This window comes from Schistocerca piceifrons, chromosome 1 (genome assembly GCF_021461385.2).
Source record: "Schistocerca piceifrons isolate TAMUIC-IGC-003096 chromosome 1, iqSchPice1.1, whole genome shotgun sequence".
In the NCBI taxonomy this organism is placed as follows: domain Eukaryota; kingdom Metazoa; phylum Arthropoda; class Insecta; order Orthoptera; family Acrididae; genus Schistocerca; species Schistocerca piceifrons.
Genome location: NC_060138.1, coordinates 986,547,519 through 986,574,413, shown reverse-complemented (window position 1 = coordinate 986,574,413; position 26,895 = coordinate 986,547,519). Strand labels below are relative to the sequence as shown.

Sequence of the window (26,895 nt, the reverse complement as noted above, 5' to 3'; positions counted from 1 at the left end):
CATAGGTCAAACGGATATCAACTGCGTTTTTTTTAAAATAGGAACTCCCATTATTTATTACATATTCGTGTAGTACGTAAAGAAATATGAATGTTTTAGTTGGACCACTTTTTTCACTTCGTGATAGATGGCGCTGTAATAGTCACAAAAATATGGCTCACAATTTTAGATGAACAATTGGCACCAGGTAGGTTTTTTAAATTAAAATATACAACTTAGGTACGTTTGATTATTTTATTTCGGTTGTTCCAATGTGATACATGTACCTTTGTGAACTCATCATTTCTGAGAACTCATGCTGTTACAGTGTGATTACCTGTAAATACCACATTAATGCAATAAATGCTCAAAATCATGTCTGTCAACCTCAATGCATTTGGAAATACGTGTAACGACATTCCTCTCAACAACGAGTAGTTCGCCTTCCGTAATGTTTGCACATGCATTGACAGTGCGCTGACGCATGTTGTCAGGCGTTGTCGGTGGATCACGATAGCAAATATCCTTCATCTTTCCCCACAGAAAGAAATCCGGGGACGTCAGATCCGGTGAACGTGTAGGCCATGGTATGGTGCTTCGACGACCAATCCACCTGTAATGAAATATGCTATTCAATACCGCTTCAACCGCACGCGAGCTATGTACCAGACATCCATCATGTTGGAAGTACATCGCCATTCTGTTACGCAGTGAAACATATTGTAGCAACATCGGTAGAACATAACGTAGGAAATCAGCATACATTGCACCATTTAGATTGACATCGATAAAATGGAGGTCAATTATCCTTCCTCCCATAATGCCGCACCATACATTAGCCCGCCAAGGTCGCTGATCTTCCACTTGTCGCAGCCATCGTGGATTTTCCGTTGCCCAATAGTGCATATTATGCCGGTTTACGTTACCACTGTTGGTGAATGACGCTTCGACGCTAAATAGAACGCGTGCAAAAAATCTGTCAACGTCCCGTAATTTCTCTTGCGTCCAGTGGCAGAACTGTACACGACGTTCAAAGTCGTCGCCATGCAATTCCTGGTGCATAGAAATATGGTACGGGTGCAATCGATGTTGATGTAGCATTCTCAACACCGACGTTTTTGAGATTCAAGATTCTCGTGCAATTTGTCTGCTACTGATGTGCGGATTAGCCTCGGCAGCAGCTGAAACACCTACTTGGGCATCATCGTTTGTTGCAGGTCGTGGTTGACGTTTCACATGCGGCTGAACACTTCCTGTTTCTTTAAATAACGTAACTATCCGGCGAACGGTCCGTAGACTTGGATGGTGTCGTCCAGGATACCGAGCAGCATACATGGCACACGACCGTTGGGCATTTTGATCACAACAGCCATACATCAACACGATATCGACCTTTTCCGCAATTGGTAAGCGGTCAATTTTAACATGGCTAATTTATCACGAAGATAATACCGTCCACACTGGCGGAATGTTACGCGATACCACGTACTTATACGTTTGTAACTATTACAGCGCCATCTATCACAAACCGAAAAAAGTGGTCCAACTAAAACATTCATATTTCTTTACGTACTACACGAGTATGTAATAAAAAATGGGGGCTCCTACTTTAAAAAACGCAGTTGATATCCGTTTGACCTATGGCAGCGCCATCTAGCGGGCCAACCATAGCGCCATCTGGTTTCCCCCTTCAAGCTAGACGAGTTTCGATCTTTGTAGTTTTTTCGCTTGATGCTTATTTCGTGGGATATTTGGCCCAGTCACTATCAATGGACCAACCTGAATATAGCTGTAGATGTGAATCATACACACTCTAAATCATCACATCGACCCATCGCCCTGTGGATGTGTGACGAACGATATGTCGCCGTATAATCCTCCCTCTTTTGAGTGTGGAACGGGGAGTGACCAAATGTCGATACCACCAAGAGCAGAGCACAGCTGGACTATTTCTACGTCGAAGTGGCATTAGCAACTGTACTATGGCTCTCTGCAGTACGGAGGCTATCAGATGGGCCATTTGTTTATCGCTGACTGAAAGGGGTGCTTGCGGAACCCGAAGTCGCCGGGAACTGAAGGGAATTTGGGCGGTATCTGCCGTCTTGTTAGAGCGAACGAGCCTCTGGAAGGTTCCGACGTTTTAGTTGGACCTTCATTGTGGTAGGTGGCTACAGTGGCAGCTCTACAGGTGCTGGAGTAAGTGTCCCTGGCGGAGGTTTCTCTGTGTGCCAGTCGAAAATACGAGTCCATGGTGGACGAGAAAGTGGGGTGCCCAGTAGCCTATGTACAAGGTAGGTATGTTATATTTTTCGACCTATTCGTGTAATAAAATCTAGGTGAGGTGGAGATTCGGGTGTTGATAAGCTGATATTGCTGATGTAACTGGATTATCCATATCTTGATTCCCTGACAGTTTCAGGAAAGTTTTCCTTTGAGATTTGCTCTCACAACGGGGTTCTAAGTGGGGGAAATGCATGTGTTGTCTCCGGAAGCACTTCGTATGTAACATATGCAGGCTTCCCTCTCTCAATGGAGACTGTTGTGTCTTCGCCGTCTTGCAGTATTTCGATGATGTGCAAGCCATATTGCAATAACCGATATGACCCAGCCTAAGAAGGAAACAGCGGCGGCTCAGTGTCGTCAATACACAACCAAAAGTGCGAAAAGGTCCATAACTCCTTGTGAAAAATATTTGCTTGATGCCATGATGGTCTGGTGCGGCTGGAGGAGTCATTGCATTGTGTGCTGCAGTGTTTGTGCGTACTCGTGAAGGATGTGGGCAGAGGGTGTCGTCACTTCTTACTTTTGTATGAGATCGGTGGGAATTCGAATTGGTTGTCTGTAGACTAAGTGACCTGGAGCTAGGTCAATATCTGTTTTTTGTAGTCCAGGCTCTTTCGCGGCACACGAGCGCTGCTTTGAACTACACGGTCGTTCTGCTACCCCATTACTCATGGGATTGTAGCTGGTAGTTTGATCACTGTGGACAGAACTAAAAAAAATATGGCGAACCAGGTGCTGACGATTTCTTCAGCCACTGTCACTGCAAATATACCAGTAACTGGCATATCTTCAAGCCAGCAGGTAGAATGGTCTGTTATTGTTAACAAGGATTTGTACCCTTTGTAGAAGGGAAATGACCCTATTATGTCCACAAGCACATACATATGTGTTGTTGCGGGGCGGCGGTGGTGGTGGTGATGATGGTGGGAGGTTAATTATATTGCCAAAAACTGCGAAACGGCGACTGACTTTGTTTTGTTGGCGAAACAAACAGCTCTTGCCAGCTGACAGCTCTGTTTTTGGCTCCTGACCAGGTAAAGCGTTGATTCACAGCATATGGGGGCAGAAAAGCGAGGTTGGGACAGGTCGTCAGCAGTTTGGAATGTATTCTCGCAGTGCACCATGGGGATGTGGTTTTTGTTTGCCTTTGGAGGGGTTACACCATAGGGCGATCTGCAGTGCTGGAATGAAAATCTCCTTCAGTATGTAGCTGGAGCTATCGCGAAATAACATTTATAACTAGATCTGTGCACAGGGCGTTCGCGATGTCTGGCCACAACACTCTGCTGATTGCATTATATACCAACGAGAGAGAAAACCTATGCCAATATTTTTAAAGCTCTTATATGGCTGAATTCCATGGTAGGTTCAAAATTGTAAAGGCTTTCTTGGCCACTTGTTGACAAACTGCCTGTTGGCTTCTGTCTTGGGTTCTTCCGTTGACATTCGCCTGATGATTTTTCTGACGTTTGGCCAGCACGAGTGGCTGGCATTGTGTAAGTTTCACCCCCCACTGCTGGTTGTGGACTGGAGCCGAGCTCGCAGCCACATACTAAGGTACGTGTACCAAATAAGGCCCACCTAACGTTTAGGATTTTCGTATTCAGTATGTGTAAGTGGTAAGATTCCGAGATCGTAAGTGCAACATCCTACAACTATATTGAGTTCAAAAATAAATGAACATTGAAAGTTTATTTAAATAATATCATCATTTTAAAGAAAATGTTTAACCCTTGCAAGTGGGCCTTGTTAGTTGACCTTGTTCCTAATATGGCCTGTAGGCACAACCTATTCATATTAACATTCTGGGGCATGTAAATGGCAGGAAAACTGTTTGAATACACTGGAAGAGTTGTAATGTCAGTTTATTTTAGAAATAAGTGGAATGAGATGATATATAGACCTTTATAATGACTTGTTTTTACAAATGCTTCATACAGAACTGTAGGTACTTACTGCTTATTAGCTCTTCAGATTTTTACATTCAATCAGCAATCAAAATTATTCTGACAGCAGTAAGTTTCCTTATCGTAATAGGAACAATAATTCTAATCATTACATTTTCAATGAACACATGAATAATGATTTGTGAAACTGGTTTGGCTCATTTAAATCATTTTTTACAGGTGGGGCACAGGAAATTTAGCACTTTGTCTTTTCGTGTCAACCCTACACAATCTTCATGCACATATTTCATACATTTTCTGCAAAGTCTCATGTCGAATATCCTGTCTTCACAGCATACGTGACAAAACCAGCCAACCTCTTGCAACACATTTTTAGATGCAGAACTGCTGCTTGCTTTAGTGGATTCTTTATTTTTGCATTTTTCTTCTGAATATTCATTACTGGGGTTGAAATTTTTTGGCGACGTGAATCTGCCTTAGACGCAGTGCTTTCGTTGGTACCATTTTTCTTTTGAGTCTGCGTGAATAGTGCCTTAGATACGACTTGCGCCTTGTGATTTAATGCCTTCTTCTGTGGTGTTTGGTTTTTGTTCTTCAGCTTTGGGGTTTGCAAAACTTCCTTGAAAGAACACTCGAGATCTTCAGGTGTGTCACTATCTTCAAGACTGAAGTCACTTGAACTAATCTTTATTGAATATGCCTCGCTTTCTGATGAACTGGAATCAATGGACTGGCACCCCTCTTTGCGGGAAGCCTTTGGGACTGATTGAGTCTCTGGCACTTTCCCTGTTTCAGGGGCAATTATCATGTCCTCTTCTAGATCAGGACGCTCTGGTGGACGAGAGGGAGCAAATGCAGTGTCTGGAATAGCTTCTGGGTCAAAAGGATAAATCTTCGTAACACGAAACCCAGACATGACATTTACTGGGGATTCTGCTTTTGGCCACACCTTGCTGAAGATTTTTCCAAACACACGTCTATTAATTGCTCTGTTTTCTTCCCTTTCATGTGTAGACCAGTACAGCTGAACTTCGTCATCCCAGTAAGACTCAGACAGCTTGAATACTGATGTATCCATGGGTTGCAGCTCATGTGTTGTGTTGCTGGCCAAGCAGTAAAGTCTGATATTGTGGTCTTCAGCAACGTCGCAAATTTCCGGGTCCAAATGTGACGATGCTCCATCAAATATGAAAATAACATATTTTTGCAGGCTTGTATTTGGCAAAATGATGTATCCATTTGATGAATGTCGCAGTATTCACTGAGCCCTTATCTGTCATTTCTACTGCAGTCCCAGGTGGCAAATAGTCTCCCCATTCTGGCTTGCGTCGCTTTCCTTTGAAAAGTATCATAGGAGGAATAACCTGTCCAATTGCATTCCCACATGAGACAATGGTAACATTTTCCCCATGTTCTGAGGCAACAAAGTGCAAGCGTCTCACACCTTTCTTGGCTAAAACACCAGGAGACTTGTAGAGTGCGAGGCGACATCCCTTTTCGTCCATATTGTTCATAAGGTAGGGTTTGTCAAATAACTCCAATTCAGACAAGACCGTTTTCAGTTTCTGAAAATGATCATTTACAATAATCTTGTTTAGCTTTGCAGCTCTTCCTGGATTCAAGTGTTGTGCCTTCCTTCTTGCAATGCCTGGGTGTCTTTGTAGGAAGAGCTTGAGCCACTTGCGTCCAGCCAATCTCTTCATCTCATTAAAAGGATTCTGCACACTATTCTTTTCACAATATACATATACACATTTTCTGAGCACTTTTGCTGTAATTGGATACCCAACTTCAGCGAGTCAAAAAATTCTTTGGCAAAGTACTCTTTCCTGAGCTTCATCCAAACAAGTTTTTCGTCCCAAACGTTTGGTTGTTAGTCCAGAACGTATGTGGTTGCGTAACGTACGTCGAGAAATCCAGTATGTTTTCGAAGCGGCTCTGACAGGCATCCCTTCAGCAACAGCTTCTACAGCTCGTTTTAAATGATCTGCATCCCATGTAGCTCGTTTTCTCTGTGGATCCATCTAAAAACAAATATTACCAGTAAGCCTGATGTTCCTGAATTAGGTTTGTAAAACTGTGATTACATATATTTTTAAAGTACCGTACTTCAATTATAGCTACTAAACGTTATTGATCTAAACGCAGATCGCCCTGTTACAAAGATTACCAAGAACGAATTTAAAATGTTTTCTTTTGACATTTCTTGCAACAACCAACTAATAGCTCGGTAAAAATGTATAAAATAATTTAGATTTAATTTACAAATAGTAAATACGTGTTACATGAGGTTTCCCAGGATACACTGAACTTAAATATGCATTGCAGTTATGCACAGCTCCATACAATAGGGTACCTAATAAGGTCCGCCCGGGCCTTGTTTGTAGCGCCACGGATGGGCCTTATTGGGAACAACCAGTTTAAAACGCGTGTGCGTTAATTGTTTAAAAAGAAACTTATTGTTAGGAAGATAATGCAACTATCTTAATACAGCACTATTTTCTGTTCATAAATACATATTTACTAGTAGAAATGCTTCATAACCGAAACGGTTGCATTAGATGAAACGTACCGTGCAAATAAGAAGCAGCTCTCCTTTGCTGAACGCCGTAGCACAACTGAAAGTAAAATGGCCGGCACGAGAGCGGGTGCGGAAATAGTTGTTGCCTTGGCCCCTAGATGTCACAAGCTGTCACTACCGAAGACATTTCGCGCTGTTTTCCAGCTTTCTATGCTAGAAAATGAGAGTGGGCTTTATTATGAACAGGGCCTTATTTGGCACATGTATCTTATATGTACCTGACGAGCCAACGTCCAAGCGCTTCTACGCGACCGTTTTCGTTGCGGTCCTCTTGCTATATGCGGCGGTTGTTCGCTGCAACATGGGAAGCCAGGGTCCATTTCAAGGGCGTACCCAGGATCTGAACTAGGGGGGAGGGGGGGGGCAGGTCATACCAGTCTCAGGAAACAAGGACTCGAGACAACATACAGCACTTCTTATTAAATAAAACAGTAAATCAGTGAAAAACTGCTTTTAATAAACATTTTAAATACAAGAATGCACTTGTACAATCCGAGAAAACATGCAGCATTTCTTATTAAATAAAACGGTGAACTAGTAAAAAAACTGCGAATATCTTCTTGGGGGGGGGGGGCAGCTGACCCCCCCCCTGCCCCTCGCTGGGTACGTCCATGGTCCATTTACCTTGTGTTTGTGTATTTCTACAGCTTCTCTGAACAACTGGGTGTGATAGTCTCATCTGCAGCCAGAACTTCTGTGTCGGCGAATTTTATTACGTGGTCAGTCTCACACAACGCGTCCTCTGCCACGGCCGATTTCTTCACCTGCCTCAAACTGCAAAGTCACTTATGTTCTGCGATCCTGGTGTTGATTGATTGTTCACTCATTCCAACGTAAACTTTTCCGTATGTGCATGGTTGTTTTTGTTGTGGTCTTCAGTCCGGAGACTGGTTTGATGCAGCTCTCCATGCTAATCTATCCTGAACAAGCTCCTTCATCTCCCAGTACCTACTGCAACCTACATCCTTCTGAATCTGCTGAGTGTATTCATCTCTTGGTCTCCCTCTACGATTTTTACCCTCCACGCTGCCCTCCAATGCTACATTTGTGATCCCTTGATGCATCAAGACATGTCCTACCAACCGATCCCTTCTTATAGTCAAGTTGTGCCACAAACTTCTCTTCTCCCCAATCCTACTCAATACCTCCTCATTAGTTACGTGATCTACCCACCTAATCTTCAACATTCTTCTGTAGCATCACATTTCGAAAGCTTCTATTCTCTTCTTGTCCAAACTGTTTATCGTCCATGTTTCACTTCCATACATGGCTACACTCCACACAAATACTTTCAGAAACGACTTCCTGACACTTAAATCTATACTCGATGTTAACGAATTTCTCTTCTTCAGAAACGCTTTCCTTGCCATTTCCAGTCTACATTTTATATCCTCTCTACTTCGACCATCATCAGTTATTTTGCTCCCCAAATAGCAAAACTCCTTTACTACTTTAAGTGTCTCATTTCCTAATCTAATTCCCTCAGCATCACCCGACTTAATTCGACTACATTCCATTATCCTTGTTATGCTTTTGTTGATGTTCATCTTATACCCTCCTTTCAAGACACTGTCCATTCCATTCAACTGCTCTTCCAAGTCCTTTGCTGTCTCTGACAGAATTAATGTCATCGGCGAACCTCAAAGTTTTTTTTTTCTCCCTGGATTTTAATACTTACTCCGAATTTTTCTTTTGTTTCCTTTACTGCTTGCTCACTATACAGATTGAATACCGAGCGAGGTGGCGCAGTGGTTAGCACACTGGACTCGCATTCGGGAGGACGACGGTTCAATCCCGTCTCCCGCCATCCTGATTTAGGTTTTCCGTGATTTCCCTAAATCGTTTCAGGCAAATGCCGGGATGGTCCCTTTGAAAGGGCACGGCCGATTTCCTTCCCAATCCTTCCCTAACCCGAGCTTGCGCTCCGTCTCTAATGACCTCGTTGTCGACGGGACGTTAAACACTAACCACCACCACCACCAGTTTGAATAACATCGGGGAGAGGCTACAACCCTGTCTCACTCCCTTCCCAACCACTGCTTCCCTTTCATGCCCCTCGACTCTTATAACTGCCATCTGGTTTCTGTACAAATTGTAAATAGCCTTTCACTCCCTGTATTTTACCCCTGCCACCTTTAGAATTTGAAAGAGAGTATTCCAGTCAACATTGTCAAAAGCTTTCTCTAAGTCTACAAATGCTAGAAACGTAGGTTTCCCTTTTCTTAATCTTTCTTCTAAGATAAGTCGTAAGGTCAGTATTGCCTCACGTGTTCCAACATTTCTACGGAATCCAAACTGTTCTTCCCTGAGGTCGTCTGTAAATAATTCGTGTTAGTATTTTGCAGCTGTGACTTATTAAACTGATAGTTCGGTAATTTTCACATCTGTCAACACCTGCTTTCTTTGGGATTTGAATTATTATATTCTTCTTGAAGTCTGAGGATATTTCGCCTGTCTCGTACATCTTGCTCACCAGATGGTAGAGTTTTGTCAGGACTGGCTCTCCCAAGGCCGTCAGTAGTTCTAATGGAATGGTGTCTACTCCCGGGGCCTTGTTTCGACTCAGGTCTTTCAGTGCTCTGTCAAACTCTTCACGCAGTATCGTATCTCCCATTTCATCTTCATCTACATCCTCTTCCATTTCCATAATATTGTCCTCAAGTACATCGCCCTTGTATAGACCCTCTATATACTCCTTCCACCTTTCTGCTTTCCCGTCTTTGCTGAGAACTGGGTTTCCATCTGAGCTCTTGATATTCATACAAGTGGCTCTATTTTCTCCAAAGGTCTCTTTAATTTTCCTGTAGGCTGTATCTATCTTACCCCTAGTGAGATAAGCCTCCACATCCTTACATTTGTCCTCTGGCCATGCCTGCTTAGCCATTTTGCACCTCCTGTCGATCTCATTTTTGAGACGTTTGTATTCCTTTTTGCCTGCTTCATCTACTGCATTTTTATATTTTCTCCTTTCATCAATTAAATTCAATATTTCTTCTGTTACCCAAGGATTTCTACTAGCCTTCGTCTTTTTACCTACTTGATCCTCTGCTGCCTTCACTACTTCATCCCTCAGAGCTACCCATTCGTCTTCTACCGTATTTCTTTCCCCCATTCCTGTCAATTGTTCCCTTATGCTCTCCCTGAAATTCTGTACAATCTCTGGTTTAGTCAGCTTATCCAGGTCCCATCTCCTTAAATTCCCAACTTTTTGCAATTTCTTCAGTTTTAATCTACAGTTCATAACAATAGATTGTGGTCAGAGTCCACATCTGCCCCTGGAAATGTCCTACAATTTAAAACCTGGTTCCTAAATCTCTGTCTTACCATTATACTGTATAATCTATCTGATACCTTTTAGTATCTCCAAGGTTCTTCCATGTATACAACCTTCTTTTATGATTCTTGAACCAAGTGTTAGCTATGATTAAATTATGCTCTGTGCAAAATTCTAACAGACGCCTTCCTCTTTCATATCTTAGCCCCAATCCATGCATGGTATGCATTATATTCTCGACATTGCAAGTGGGTCCCTTTTCTTCTTTGCAGATGTAAGATACTCTTTGATCTTCTTTGTCGGTTTGTAAATAGTTTTTACGCTGTGTTTGCGCAATATGCTGCCGATTCTGTGCGTCACTCTGGGAATGTGTGGCAGAAGGGCCGTACCCGACAATTCTTCTACTGATTTGACACTTCGCCGAGACTTTGACCATGTTATACTTCTAATATAACTTGTGGAGTACCCACTGCTCCTCAGAATACTTTCCATGTGTTGTATTTTGCGTCTGAGGTGCTGCGGCTCAAATATTCGTCTTGCTCGCGTTACGAGCGTATTAATCATGCCTCTTTTCTGGCTCGGGTAATGATTTGATAGTTTGTGCAGGTATCAGGTCCGTGTGTGCCGGTTTTCGATACACTCTGTGTCCCCCTTGAGGTGGCCGCAAAGGATGGTGAAAACCTGGGCTGTGCACATATGCGATCCACCACTGAGAGCAGATAACAACTATTGTGGCCAGTGGGTATATACGTCGCATCTTCTGTAGTACTGACAAAGGGCGTGCTTGGCCCTCTACCAATCAGTGTGCATTACCAGGTTGTCAAAGAAGAAACTGAAGGAAGAGATGAAGACTGGTACGCCTATAGGTTCTGCCATCCACAGCGGATGTCTTTGTTACACACCACGATGCCACCACTGCGCAACGAGAGGCATAGCTATCCCACAGCAGCATTATCAAGAAGCAAGCCTGGCTTGCTACCACAGAGTCATGAGCTGCATTGCTGTTAAAGGTGGAGCAGATGGAAGAAGAAGGGGAGCGGCACACGAAGGGGGTGTGTCATCCACAGTGTCTGTCAGTAACACACTAGCTGACAGTATCACACAATGAAATGTCAGCAACACGAGACAACGTACCTCCATCAGTCCATCTGACTACTGCAATCTGACACTTTGCCTGGTGTGAAGAAGATCTCTGTTGTGTGCCAATGGGGTGGGACAGAGAACCAGTGCGTATTGCCCTTACACATGTGCTGATTCCCAGATGCAACCATCTAGCATGTGATACTGCTACCCACCTGCTGCACCTGTGCACATCGGCGTGTCCTGTGGTGTGGCCGAGATGAGCTACATAGATCTCGTTTGGAAGAGAGTCCGAGATAGGAAGGTAACTTCAGTCTCAGATGAACAATCTTCAGTCACTGACAACTGCAACATTGAGCCCCCCAAATACCCTGCACTTAAGGTCCACCAAATGACCCACTGCCCTCAGGAGTGTTTGTAGAAAAGGTGCAATGCAAAGTGCAGCGAATATAAAAGATAGTCTGTGCATGTTCTTGTACAATATAATTGATGTTTTAGTTTCTGTGCTTGATTTCATTAACATACGACTGCCTGTTTGGCAAACTTGTGTTATTTCAACTAGTTGAATTTTTAATTGAGTGTGATTTACTGGCAGGTTAAAACTGTGTGCCGGACCGAGACTCGAACTCGGGGCTTTTGCCTTTCGTGGGCAAGTGCTCTACCAACTGAGCTACCCAAGCACGACTCACGCCGCCTCCTCACAGCTTTACTTCCGCCAGTACCTCATCTCCTACCTTCCAAACTTTACAGAAGCTCTCCTGCGAACCTTGCCAGACTAGCACTCCTGAAAGAAAGGATATTGCGGAGACATGGCTTAGCCACAACCTGGGGGATGTTTCCAGAATGAGATTTTCACTTCGCAGGAGAGCTTCTGTGAAGTTTGGAAGGTAGGAGACGAGGTACTGGCGGAAGTAAAGCTGTGAGGACGGAGCGTGAATCGTGCTTGGGTAGCTCAGTTGGTAGAGCACTTGCCCATGAAAGGCAAAGGTCCCTAGTTCGAGTCTCGGTCTGGCACACAGTTTTAATCTGCCAGGAAGTTTCATATGAGCGCACACTCCACTGCAGAGTGAATATCTTTTTAATTAAGTTTTTATTTATTGTAAAGACGTCTACTAATGTTAAATTGATTTGAGTGGTCTTGGTCCATCAGGTCAATGACTTAGGAAAGCCATTTTTTATATCTGATGCTGTGAAGCTACCTAAAGGAAAGGGCTCTGACATTCATGTTCCCAGGCGTAATAAAGACTGCTGTACCATTGTAGGTGAATTGTATGCTAGATAATCATTATGTTTTATTTTATTCATTGATAATTTTTCTACATCGTTTTTGCCTTGTGATTTTTTGTGTAAATTGTTATCTTGATTTATGATTAACTGGTAACATAATCTGTGGTATTCTTTATGGTCAATACTTTTATGAGGAAGCTAATTTCTTTTAACATTTCACTGATATGCATGTTGGCTTAACTTTGTTTGTGTTATGGATATGATGAATCCCTGCAGTGAAGCATGTGTTAAACTGTGTACAATTTCCAACACAGTAACCATTAATAAACTTTACTGGTCCATAATAGGTGTATATTAAATACTTTTTTACAGGACCACAGTTATGGATATAGTATATTACGTATATTATATTAAGTTATGGTATAATTTAGTTATGGAATACTTGGTTCAAGTTTCATTTTCTGTTTCCATGGTTCCTTCTTTCGTTGAACATTTCCTTGATATTATGTGATACAAATATGTAAAAAATTATTGGTAACGCCCTTGCATGGCTCAATCATTGCTCATTTTTCACCAGAAGTGTAAGGTGATGAAACATCTCAATGAATTTGACCCTCATTACACCAGCAGAAGTAATGTGCATCATAAAATCTTTAAAATCAAAAACATCTAGTGGGTATGATGAAATATGAACAACGTTAATTAAAGAATGTGATTCTGAGTTAAGCAACATATTAAGCTATCTGTGTAACCAGTCGTTTATCAGTGAAATATTTCCTGAATGATTGAAATTTAAATTTGCTGAAGTTAAGTCACTGTTTAAGAATGGAGATAAAGAAATAGTGTCAAATTTCTGTCCAACTTCACTTTTGCCAGCATTTCCGAAAATGTTTGAAAAGGAAATGTACAACTGCTATATAATCATCTTAACACAAATAGCATATTGCCAAACTCGCAGTTCGGATTTCTGAAGGGTTCTGATATTGAGATGTCTATTTACTCTTACAGTGAAAATGTACTTAATTCATTAAACAAAAAATTGAAGGCAACTTGTCTATTTTGTGATCTGTCAAAGAGATTTGACTGTGTAAATCACAATATCCTTTTAAGTAAATTAGAATATTATGGTGTAAGAGGAAATGTTGCAAATGGTTGCGAAAACACACTTGACCTCTTAGCCAAAAATAATCCTGATCTAATAGAGAGCGTCATGACGGATGCAAGGATTAGTGAACACAAAGTCATTGTAGCGAGGCTCAAAACCGTATCAACCAAAACCACTAAATAAAACACAAAATATATCTATTTAAAACAGCAGATAAAAAATTCGCTTGATGCCTTCCTAAGAGAGAATCTCCATTCCTTCCAAGCTAATTATGTAAGTGTAGACCAGACTTGGGTCAAATTCAGAGACACAGTATCGACAGCAATAGATAGATTCATACCGCATAAGTTAATAAGAGACGGGACCGATACACCATGGTACACAAAACATGTCAGAACACTGTTGCAGAAGCAACGAAAAAAGTATTCCAAATTCAGAAGAACGCAAAATTCCCAAGACTGGCTAAGTTTACTGGCTAAGTTTCACGGAAGCTCGAAATTTAGTGCGGATGTCAATGTGAGATGCTTTTAATAGTTTCCACAATGAAACATTATCTCAGAATATGGTAGAAAACCCAAAGAGATTCTGGTCGTATGTAAAGTACACCAGTGGAAAAAAAGTCAATACCGTCACTGCGTGATAGCGGTAGAAATGTTACCGATGATGATGCCACTAAAGCGGAGCTACTAATTACAGTTTTCCGAAATTCCTTCAGGAAAGAAGCTGAAGTAAATATTCCAGAATTATAAACCAGAACAGCTGTTAGCATGAGTGACATAAAAGTAGATATCTTAGTTGTTGCGAAACAACTCAAATCACTTAAGAAAGGCAAGTCTTCCGGTGCAGATGGTATACCAATCAAGTTCCTTTCGGAGTATGCAGACACAATAGCGCCTTTCTTAGCAATCATGTACAACCGCTCACTTGACGAAAGGTTCCTAAAGACTGGAAAGTAGCACAGGTCACACCAATATTCGAGAAAGGAAATAGGAGTAACCCATTGAATTATAGATCCATATTACTGACCTCAATTTGCAGTAGGATTTTGGAGTATATACTGTACTCGAACATTATGAATCACCTTGACGAAAATGACTTATTGATACATAACCAACACGGATTCAGAAAATATCGTTCTTGTGCAACACAGCTAGCTCTTTGTTCCCATTAAGTAATAAGTACTGTCGACAAGGGATCTCAGATCAATTCCACATTCCTAGATTTCCAGAAGGCTTTCGGTACCGTTCCTCACAAGCGACTTTTAAGCAAATTGCGTGCCTCTGGAGTATCGTCTCAGTTGAGTGACTGGATTCGTGATTCCCTTCAGAGAGGTCACAGTTCGTAGTGATAAAAGGTAAATCATCGAGTAGAACAGAAGTGATATCCGGCGTTCCGCAAGGTAGTGTCATAGGCCCTCTGCTGTTCCTGATTTAAATAAATGATCCAGGTGATAATTTGAGTAGCCCCCTTAGACTGTTTGCAGATGATGTTGTAATTTACCATCTAGTAAAATCATCAGATGATCAATTCCAATTACAAAATGATCTAGAGAGAATTTCTGTATGGTGCGAAAAGTGGCAATTGGCACTAAACAAAGAAAAGTACGAGGTCATCCACATGGGTACTAAAAGAAATCCGATAAATTTTGGGTATACGATAAATCGCACAAATCTAAGGGCTGTCAGTTCGACTAATTACCTAGGAATTACAATTACGAGCAACTTAAATTGGAAAGACCAAACAGATAATATTTTGGAGAAGGCGAAACAAGGACTGCGCTTTGTTGGCAGAACATTTAGAAGATGCGACAAACTCACTAAAGAGACAGCCTACATTACACTTGTCCGTCCTCTGCTGGAATATTGCTGCGCGGTGTGGGATCCTTACCAGGTAGGATTGACGGAGGACATCGAAAAAGTGCAATGAAGGACAGATCGTTTCGTGCTGTCACGTAATAGGGGTGAGAGTGTCACTGATATGATACGCGAGTTGGGGTGGCAGTCAATTAAACAAAGGCGGTTTTCTTTACGGCGAGATCTATTTACAAAGTTTCAATCACCAACTTTCTCTTCCGAATGCGAAAATATTTTGTTGATACTCACCTACGTAGGAAGAAATGATCATCATAATAAAATAAGATAAATCAGACCTCGAACGGAAAGATTTAGGTGTTCCTTTTTCCCATGCGCCATAGGGCAGTGGAATGGTAGAGAGGTAGTATGAAAATGGTTCGATGAACCCTCTGCGAGACACTTAATTGTGAATTTCAGAGTAACCATGTAGATGTAGATGGTTCAAATCTTATATCTCTGGCAGGAAACAAAGGGTGTTATTAAGAAAGAGACATGTATTAAGCTGTCAGGCATCATCCAACTGGGAACCAGTTACATGTGGGATTCCACAAGGTTCCATCTTAGGGCCTTACTTTTTCTTGTATATATCAATGACCTACAACAGTAACATTACCACATGCCTAGTTTGTTTTGTTTTCTGATGATACACACATTGCAATAAACAGCAATTCAAGTGTAGTCTTAGAAAGATCGGCTAATAAAATGTTTATGGACATTAATCACTGGTTCATAGCCAATTCTTTTTCACTGAACTTTGAAAAAACATACTACATGCATTTCAGAACTTGTATGATGTATCCCATGATTATATGCCTAACATACGATGACAAGCAGACAGAAGAAGTGGACAGTGTTAAATTCTTGGGATTGCAGCTTGATAGTAAATTCAACTGGGAGGAGCACAACACAGAACTGATGAAGTGTCTAAACAGATCTCTATTTGCAATGCGAATTCTGTCAAACATAGGGGATACAAAAATGAAAAAGCTGGCATACTATGCTTACTTTCATTCCATAATGTCATATGGGATTATTTTTTGGGATAATTCATCAAGCCAAGCTAATGTTTTCCAGGCACAAAAACGTGCAATAGGACTTATATGTGGTGTGAACTCAAGGACATCCTGCAGAGGCCTGTTTAGGGAACTATGGATACTAACTTCTGCTTCACAATATATTTATATCCTTAATGAAATTTGTCATTAAAAGTATGTCACTTTTTGAAACCAACAGCTCAGTTCGTGGAATCAATACTAGAAATAAGAATAATCGTCACAAGGATTTAAAGTTACTTACTTTTGTACAAAAAGGTGTGCTTTATTCAGGAACACACATTTTCAATAACTTGCAGGAAGCTATAGAAAGGTTAACAACCAATGAAACTCAGTTTAAGAGAAGCCTAAAGGATTTATTGGTGACCAACTACTCCATTGATGAATTTCTCAGCAGAACCAACTGATTTTTTTCTGGTTTGTGCGAGTGTGTGTGTGTGTGTGTGTGTGTATAAAGTACAATCTAACTTCTGCACCATTTCAGTGCAGTAATGTGTTCATTATAAATAAGTATTGTAGTAGTTCTATTACATGTTTATTACCTTATAAATAAAAAAAACATTTTTTTAAATTTAAAATTCAGTGTATTAATGCGATCTTAGTAAATGAGTGTTGTAAAATGATTCTTTCATATAGTGTTCATTAAAAAAATGACGATCACTCCACTTGGGACCTGTGGAAGATACATTAGCTTTTTTAATTGAAAATATTTGTCATGTATTATTGTTTTTCTGTCATGTTCTACATCCTGCCTACATACCTTCAGCCTTTCTGACCTTATTTGCTTCTCTATTGAACGTAACCTCTGTGCTTTCCATTCTGGGGGCGGGGGGGGGGGATGCAGGATGATCATCAGAAAATTTGTTAGACAGCTACAGAGGCACTTTAATAGGCAAAGGTTGTCACTCATCAATTTATGGTTTACGTTTAATACATATTTCGGTTCCAGGGCAGGGATTCTTTGACTGTGCGACGTAACGCGCTCTTTCGAACATCGACGGCGGTTCTGCAACATGAATTGTCCACCTACCTCGATACTGCTGCAGATCTGCGCATGTAACTCCTGACTGCAGCTACTTAAGAGATCTCAGAAAAGCAGTGTTGAAGAAACTGAGATTTCATAACTACACGTCGGAACTCTAAAGAATAAATCGGAAATGGGTTGCTGTTCAAATTTCTAAGTACAAAGGTCCTTTTAAACTTGCATTAGGATTTTTTATTGCTATTAAGCAAGATCATCAGCCCACATGTGTTCAAATCATTTAAGTTCTTGTTCACAGTCCTCGTCACACTCAAACAGCCAGAACTTTTCCTATCCAATTCCGAAATCATTTACGAGAGTAACACAGTCAATAAACTGCTAATTACTTTTGCACTGGGCATTCAGTGGTTGTGTCTAAATAAAGTTTTTTCTGGCCATAAATACTCAATAAAAAAATTTACTTAGTACCGCCACGTTTTTAGTTCAGAGTTTACACACTTGATTTTCTCCAGAACAAAATATCTCTCGACTCTTAAAATTTCACAAATAGTTAATGGTAAACACCAGCTACCTTTATTTCTGTACCGAAACGCGGAATTTACAATATCACTTCATTTTACACATAATGCGTTCGGACACTTTCAGCATGACCGGCTCCTTCGAAAGCTAGTCCACCACTTTCTTCTTCTCTCTCTGCCTCTACAAACCCCTCTGTCTCATGCGTTAGGTGGCAAACCGTCTCACTTCTTATTGGCTAGTTCCAGAGAATGTTACTACTCTGTAAGTGCCTCTCCGCTACTTTCACACGCTGCAGTCACGTCATATGGTCATGGCGCACGTCTGCAGGACACAGCTCGCCCATTGCAGATCGTATAAGATTCTGACTGCTTATACTGGAGCCCCCATACATTCATACAAGAAACCTTTAATAGACAAATTGGCGACCGCGCCCTAGCTGCGACGCCTCAACTGGTAGTGGCAGTTTAGGCAACTTCTGTGTAGAGACCAAGTAGCTTCTGCTGGGCCACAGTGAAATTGGCAGAGCTATTGAATAAATTGGTACAGGTAGCCGGAACGTTTTTCTCTGCCCATTTCCGCTACTATCTGGAAACTTCTGTCCTGGAGCGTGGAACAGTGCTATTCACTGGATCCTCAGAAGGTGAGGTTGTCTGCTCTAGTCATCTCTTATAATATAAATCAGGTAGTTGGAATGTTTAAAAATTTTATTGAGATTGAGGTTCTAACAGTTTCTTGGAAATATAACCATGGTAAACGATTCCAGAGCATCAATTCTGGTTAGAGAGTGCAATGATGACTACCAATATTTCAATTATTTAACACGATTCTTTTTCATATTTCTACTTAGTGATGGGAGAGAGTGAATTGTTCAACCCACGTCTTGTTTCAGTTAGTTTGAATGACAAAGCGTGAATGTGTTGTGTGTATTTTATCATTTTGTCGAGTTAGAATTCTTTTTCCGTCTTTTAATTTTAAATTCAGTTCTTGCGTTCGGCGTTCCTTTGCGTTGGCTAGCTAAAGTACACTACATGCCTTACTACCACGTGGAGAGCCTTCAGCTTAACGATCTTTTTCATTCAAGTGTGCTGCTTAAATTGAATTTTGAATCGAATGAGGATTTGCTTTCATTCTATATATTTTTGAATATTTTATACCTACGAGATGGAGAATTTCTACAGAAGCTACCGAACGTGTGATTGATCACTAAAGCTAACATTTCTCTGACCTACCATGTTTCTATCTGGTCTATAAATTTATCTTTATATTCTTTTCTTGCCGTGTGCGTGTGCATGAAGATGAAATGAATCCATCCTTATAACAAACTGAGGCTTATGCCACGCATTAAGAAATAATTTTTGAAAAAAGTTATTGTGTCATACATATAATATCAAGCATTCCTATAGCGATCTTTACTGTGCATAATTGATGTTCTTATATGAATTGATTTGTTGAATAAATGTTAACTGGCTATTAAATTGCGTTTGCAACGATACTTGTGCAAATTTTGCAACTTTTAGCCTGGCTTTGGCAAAGTTAACTGATTTAATTAATGGGTTCTTTTTGGTATTTCGTTTGATGTTCACATGAAAGTTTTAGTATGAATCTAATATAACACTAGCCAGGGAGAGAGCACCCCAGTGATACAGAGCAGGCATGGTTGATTTAAGTATTAATTAATTCATAAATAAATTTATAAGGCTTACTCCAAGCAAAAGGAAATTAGGCTCGCTTTCATTCTGAGCACTCGAAAGGAATGTGTAGTGGTGCCAATAGTAGGTATCATTCCGTTTCTTGTTGCTCACTGAAAATGAAGCAGTTTTTTCCTCTCTAACAAATTCAGTTGTAAGACTAACACCTGATACAAGGAAGATCCTTCTTCCAATTTAAATACCTAAGTATGGAATTTATAAGTATCGAAAACAAAAGCAGAAGGTTGAGCAGAAGTAAATTATTTGGCAGAATGTGCAGTATGCACATATATATACGCAGTTGCATGATTAACACACATACATACAAATGAATCACTAATAGGTTCCCTATTTACATACACAAGATTAAATGTTAAGAAATGACCAAGTTATAACACACGCAAATATCTTACAGTTGTCAAGTGTATGAATTATCCGTGGAATGCACATTCATAAAACATTAAAACACTTCCCATGCCAATAAATGGAAAATATGATGGTATTTAACAAGCATATAATAATAATGTAAGATCCACCAATTGGTTTGTAGTGGTATTACACTGTGACTTAATTCAAAATAATTTCAAAATCAGATTCCCCTGTGTCACTGGAGCAGACTGAAACATAGTTTGACAAATAATGCACTGCTGCATTCATGGTAGATTCGTCCCTGGTGACTGTGAATGCAGAAACAATTACTGAAAAGAATGTCTCAAAAATCGGGAATGCAACAAATAATGCACCATACGAAGAAATTACAGGTATTGGCTGCGAATGGGCATTGATTTAAGACAATGGTGGAAGTTGAAAATTTGTGCCAGACCAGAATCTGAAGCCAGATCTCCTTCTCGTTAGGTAGATGTGCTGATCACTGCCTAGCCTCGACCGCCGACAAATGTCGCATCGATCAATCCTAAATTAAAAAATGTACGACAATTTTACATCGAACTCGGCTATATCAGAATCAAGCGAAGAAACCAATCAGATACAAACAACCGTTCGATCGTAGAAATGATAATGTAGAACAAGAAACGGAACAAAACTGAACAGAAATATCCAGATAAAAATTACAAGACAGTCTGGAAAAATCTCACCACGAATGTTTTATCAAGCGAGGTGAAGGACTCCTGGTACGGAGTCGTAAATAATGTGATAAGTACAAACGAGAAACTTGACGCTATTGGTGTACGCGACACAAATCTATGTCAAAAATGCCCATTGGGACACTCACTCACACAGATTTACATGTGGTCGCTATTTAGATGTAAGGAAGGACATCAAAAGAAAACTAACTTTGCTAAAACGAACTGATAGTAAATATGTAGAAATCACCGACTTGTTGGTCCCAGATCAGGTAGCTTATCCCGGCATGAAAAATAACACCGTAATGTGGATTTTCGGGAATTATGTCAATTACTTTAGTAACCAGAAAGGAGGTGACAGCCTACTGGAGTTCCAAACGTATATCGAATAAAAGTATTTTCGCACACTCTCATTAAAAAATCACATATTAAAATTTGGAAATATGCCAAACATCCACTTCAAGAAGTCGGGTGTAGGATAAGAAATATGTAGCTGCTCAATTTATCGCTGTGGAGAGTGTAGGGGTGATGGGTACAAGCAGGGGATTGCTTCTGAGGACGAAGTACGGTGAAGACTTCGTGGGCGACGAGGCCGGTACGGTAGCCGTGAAGGCCTCAGCAGAACCCTGAAATGTCATCCCTTGCACGCTGGCCAGGTGACACTGCAAGTAATTACATACGAAAATGATAAAGTACTTAGAACGAAAATAAAACTCGAACAAAAAAATATAAATGTCGTGTGACTAGGGCCTCCCGTCGGGTAGACCGTTCGCCGGGTGCAAGTCTTTCGATTTGACACCACTTCGGCAACTTGCGCATCGGTGGGGATGAAATGATGATGAGTAGGATAACACAACACCCAGTCCCTGAGAGGAGAAAAATCTCCGATCCAGACGCGAATCGAACCCGGGCCCTTATGATTGACATTCTGTCACGCAGACCACTTTTTTTTTCCAATCTCATTTTGTTCGCTTTGGTTCGTTGCATCTACTCGGGGCGGACGTCGTAAGACATCCGTTTAAGTTCGTTGTTGATCGATTAACTCAGTTTTTTTATAACAGAGGGCAGCTAACCCTCTGACCGAACACGCTGAGCTACCGTGCCGGCTTCCACTCAGCTACCGTGGGCGGACAAACTCGAACTAAGATTTGAAGAATTTAGATGGATTGTGGACTGTAGAGGCTCTGCAAGCAGAAATCCATGGGTCGCCAGTTTGAATTCGGCCCGGAGGAAACATTTTTACAGCTGTAGCTAGGAAGGGCAACTGATACACAAGCTAACGATTATTCTTCGCGCAAAATTCACCTTCACCGTATCGAATCTTCACCTGCGCGACCGTCAACGCAAGGAGGAGCCCGAAGCCCTTACGCGCCATGAGACCATTATGATTATTCATAGAGACAAAATGAGTAATATATGAATGATTGATATTAATACTGTAATTAGTTATATTTTGGCCACGACACAACTTATATGTATGTTTTGGACTGCCTAAAGTTTTCTAATACGTGGTATTGTATTGTAATCTGTGGTGACAAATAAACCAAATTGGAAAAAAAAGTAAACAGGAGATCCAGTCTCGAATCCCTATCTGGCACAAATTTTCAACTTTTCCGATTGTTTTCAATCAATGCCCACTCGCAGACAATGTAAATAATTCCTTTGTACTATAATTCTTAATGGCTGCTGTATCAAAATAGTATCTGTTCTTTCGGACAAGTCCGAAAGAGCAGACACCACGCACATACGATATTATAAACTCTCAATAAGGAGAAGAATTATACCCTACAACGGACTAACATCTGCGACAAAACATGGCTATATTACTTCCAAAACACATGGGCAGGGAAAGAAGAAAGTATTGTATCGGCTCAGTTAGAAGTAAATGCAGATTCAGTCTCATTGGAAGAACTGGAAGATGCAATGGTCTCCACGACAAACAGAAAGTGCTCAATAGAAGGCAAAATAAATTCGGAGCTTTTTAAATACGTGAATGAAAATCAACTCGGTGAGCCTTATCTTCTAGCATTTTTTTGTTGTTACACATCTTTTCTGGCTGTTCTGGCACGTCTTGTCGCCCGACGTTGGCTGAAATAGCAAGCACGCTCAATCAGCAGAGCACGACAGCGCTTGATATCAATATGTTCCAAACAGCCGCTCGCAATACTGCCGTTTTCCAGAGTGTCTTATCTCGGGTTCTGTGGATCACGGAGATAAGAGGTCAAGTGTTTTGAATAGCTCTTGGCCTAACGACCATTTGTGAATTATAGGAAGAACGAGCGTACTGTAACTATCCTGCAGTATAGGGTAAAATTTAAACATTACACAGTTCCTCTCGCCCAGGCAAATTGAACGAATCGGTTGTTTGTTTTGCATTAGCTGTAGTCTATGGTGGGCCTTATGAAAGTACCGTTTGCTCATGGGTGGTTCCCGAGAAAACCGCAAAATCCGGTGTTTAGCCACTGTTTGCACAGTGGACCGCAATTATCTAAATAACTAACCATCGCAAATAGCTCAAATTTTAACTCCATATTCTTCATTTGTCTAGAAATGTCATTTTCCAGTTTTAAATACTATTTGCTTGTTATCAGGATACACCCGAAAAACAATGGTTTTTGGGTACCAAAAGTATCAGTTGTGGGGATGGCAACTTCTGTAATTTATACTCATGACAAATCATCGAAATTTTACCATATGTGTTTAAGGTCATGTTCTCGGGAGAACCTTGAACCTTTTATCGATTTCATTAGCAGTTAGCGAGATCCTGAGATTCAAAATTAAAGTATTTATGCATATAAAATATGCACGTAATATCCGGTTTGAGGTGTAACTGCAGTTTTAATTGACACAGTGAACACTTGGCAAGGGTTCTGGGCTCGTCGCAAGGGTTCTGAGGTGACCAAACTATTTTCATTCAGAGGTTTTTCACCAACAAAACTTTATGACATTCTGTCATGTGTAAGGGGCACTTCACGTCTATACAGCCTATCTTGAGATGGAAGTATTCGATGGTGCTACATGGAGGCTTCAGCACCTTGAAGTTGTCGTACTAAATTCTTTGCACTCGCAAATCAAACAGCGCATTCTTTGGTACACTGAAGGTGTAGCCTAAAGACTATAACTCTAGCAAAATAATTCTAATAACAGTTTTACTCTTTTAATACACAAATAACATACACGCCGTTTCCGATGAATTGCGATCGATGAGCAAAGTATGCAGAAAAAATGTAAAGCAAACGATTTTGTGTTAACCATACTCGTATGTAGCACGTACTTATTTGTTGTTTATATGTGTCAAAGTATATAACTGTGTCGAAGTACATATATGAATAAACTGTGAAATTTTTACTGACCAATAGAATTCGTTTTATACGAGAAGGGAATCAGCCGAAAAATGCTCTTGTCGCAGCACAAAAAAGGTGAATATGTTTCTGTTGAAAAGACTGAAGAAAAGTGGGGAACCAGCTGCCTCAGTTCTCATTCCGCCTTCCTCACTAAAAATTTTGGCATTCAAATATATGCGCTTTTTTGTCCTGTAAGAGGCGAGTAGAGAGACAGTAAGGGTGAAAGAGAGAGGAGACAATGTCGCTGGGAGAGAAAGAGAGAGGAGATAGTGATGGTAGGAGATAGAAAGTGGCAGTGAAAGAGAAGGAGATATGGATGAAGGCAATAACAGTGAGTGTTAATGAGAGAGGAGATACTGATGGCCAGTGAGAGACAGTGGCAGTAAGAGGGAAAGAGAGATGGATGGAGACAGAAGCAGTGGGAGCAAAAGAGAGGGGAGACAATGTAAACGAAAAATATAGATGAGCGGAGGCCATACATGAGCTTTGGGGTGGGGAGAGGGGGAGGGGGATGTGGAAGCTTCGAGACCGTGAAATTTAACACGTAGGTATAGGGAAGACAGCATTTTGGACCGGAATTGGGAGAGACAAAATAAGTTGGACCACCCCAGAAGTTTTGAGCTGCCGAGGTACAGTGAGACAGTGATAGTGGGAAAGAAAGACAAAAGGAGGCACAGTAAATGAGAAAGCAGACAGTGGCAGCGGGATATATTGTAAATACAGGAGATATTGTAAATGAGAGACAGGAGACAGTGGCAGTGGGAGAGAAAAGCAGAAGAAGCCAACCAGAGGCACTTGATTTCATCGGTTGACTTGTATGATCTGTTTGTAAGTTACCTCTCTTCAAATGGTACGATTGCCTTATAATGACATGAACTGTCGTGTTTCGAAGAAGGAGGAAACTTCATGTTTATGTGTAAACGTTGACTCTGCATTCTATCGTTTGTGGTCCCATTTTCTGTGTGTCAAAGTCACACAAAGTTAAGGCAGTAGGTTATCACTGGGCATTCAACAACATACCATTCTTACCACATCAGGTGTCAGGACACGCATCTGGAGTCATGTTACGGGGGACAGCCGGGAATTGATGAAGGTCTGTCAGAGGAACCCCACAAGCCTTAGGCAATTGCGTGATAGTAGTCAGATGACATGAAACGGGAGGAAACCCCTCTCTGAAGCTCTCAGCCAGTGGGAGGACAATAAAATGGAGGTAAACCTAATGGACCAATAAGAATCGAGCTCTCTCTTCTGCTTCCCTTGTTTTATTATGAATCTTGCTGCCCAAGCCCCCCCCCACCCCCTCCCCTCGATCTTTAGTGAGAGGACGATGAAGTGCCAGCAGCAGCAGACACCAGCCAGTGCCCCCGGACACAAGAGGAAGAAGACTGAAAGTAAGTATGTCACATAATAATATAATTATTTCTATTATTGTTAACAAATAAACTTTCTATTGGCCACATTGATACAGAAGCACCAGCCCCCAAAAGAGTTTTCCTGCCGGCCGGGGTGGTCGAGCGATTCTAGGCACTACAGTCTGGAACCGAGCGACTGGTCATGGATGTGTGTGCTGTCCTTAGGTTAGTTAGGTTTAAGTAGTTCTAAGTTAAGTCCCATAGTGCTCAGAGCCATTTGAACCATCTGAAGCATGAGTTTCCGGATTTATCAGACCCTGTATCGTGCAGCTATACTGTACCGCCGCCACAGCAGCCACGTTAGTTCACCTACGAGTACCGTATATTTCGCCACTGCTACAGCCTCAGCAGCATCTGCTATGCCTGGAGCTGCTCTCAAAACCAGAGGCAGGTCCCGCATCATGATTACTACTGTTCGCCAGCATATGTAACGTTGCTGTAAGTAGATCTAAACGAATAAGTGTGGATCTGGATCCAGCTAATGACTTTGCCGTGGTTACTGAAGTTGAAAATGTACAATGTGTTGATTCTAAATTTCAATATGCTTAGTACAAATGGAAATATATGAACGGTAAACGGATTACATAAAGAATAAGATGACGGACGAGTATGATCCTTCCTATGCACCAAATGACGTTCAAATATTAGGATGTATAGTCACCATGAAACTTCCCCTTAGAACAATTCTACACGAGACTGTGCTTAACCTGACACACAATATTTTGTTAGCGCAACGCAATCTGACTTTCAAAAATCTCTACAAAAGAATGGCCCTGACTAACATTAAACTATACCTTCCACAAATCACTTACCTCACAAAAATCTTCGCTGCTCAAGCTACTGCAATACAGCGAGCGCCACTACTGCCAGCTAAATAAAAGATTCAAACTACTGAAGGCACTAACTACTGATAGGGATAGTTAGCAAATGAAAGATATTAATAGAGAACAAACAATGCATTTACCTTAATATCATCACAAGTCATAATATATATATCAGTTCATGACAAATTACAAATCTCCGCCATCTCTCTCCCCACATCCACCACTGCTGGCGGCACACCTCCAACTGCGCAACGCTACGCGCTGTTCACAGCCAGCTGCCTAACACTACAATGGCGAGTATTACAACAATGCAAAGCAGACACAGACTGCCCACAGCACAGCCAGTGATTGTCATACAGAGGTGGCGTTACCAATAAAAAACCTAAACAGCCTACTTACATAGAGAAAACATAAACAGCCTACTTACATAGAGAAAACATAAACAGCCTACTTACATAGAGAAAACATAAACAGCCTACTTACATAGCCCCCATGCTCCCCACAAAAATTTTTACAAATGGTGTTGGGCACTGGCCAATACAGATTTGACAAAAATTTTTCACAATTACAGTAACAAAGATATAAAATGCACACACTTATTAATATTATGTTGGTCAAAAGATCAAAATTTCTCACAGTCCATAAAGACAGTCCACATTGTTCATCACAGTAAAAATGCAGAGTTTTTCTCAAAGTCCAAGCA

At 41.0% G+C, this 26,895-nt stretch overlaps 1 protein-coding gene and 1 non-coding gene across 2 annotated transcripts; one reads left to right on the top strand and one right to left on the bottom strand.

The window, feature by feature from the left end:
* Positions 1 to 5,350: 5,350 nt before the first annotated feature.
* LOC124776966 lies at positions 5,351 to 25,768 on the bottom strand. Its single transcript, XM_047252209.1, has 3 exons — positions 25,688 to 25,768; positions 5,993 to 6,193; positions 5,351 to 5,899 (listed from the first exon to the last, which is right to left on the bottom strand). The coding sequence occupies exons 1-3, from the start codon at positions 25,766 to 25,768 to the stop codon at positions 5,351 to 5,353; spliced, it is 831 nt and encodes a 276-aa protein (XP_047108165.1).
* Trnaa-cgc lies at positions 8,485 to 8,557 on the top strand. Its single transcript has one exon. It is a non-coding gene; the product is annotated as a tRNA-Ala (tRNA).
* Positions 25,769 to 26,895: the final 1,127 nt, after the last annotated feature.

Coding starts and splice junctions, on each gene's coding strand:
- LOC124776966 (XM_047252209.1), bottom strand. CDS start 25,768: ATGCGGGACCTGCCTCTGGTTTTGAGAGCAGCTCCAGGCATAGCAGAT. Junction 6,194..25,687: donor TAGCAGTGGCGAAATATACG/GTACTCGTAGGT, acceptor ATTTGTTTTTAG/ATGGATCCACAGAGAAAACG. Junction 5,900..5,992: donor TGGATGAAGCTCAGGAAAGA/GTACTTTGCCAA, acceptor TATTGTGAAAAG/AATAGTGTGCAGAATCCTTT.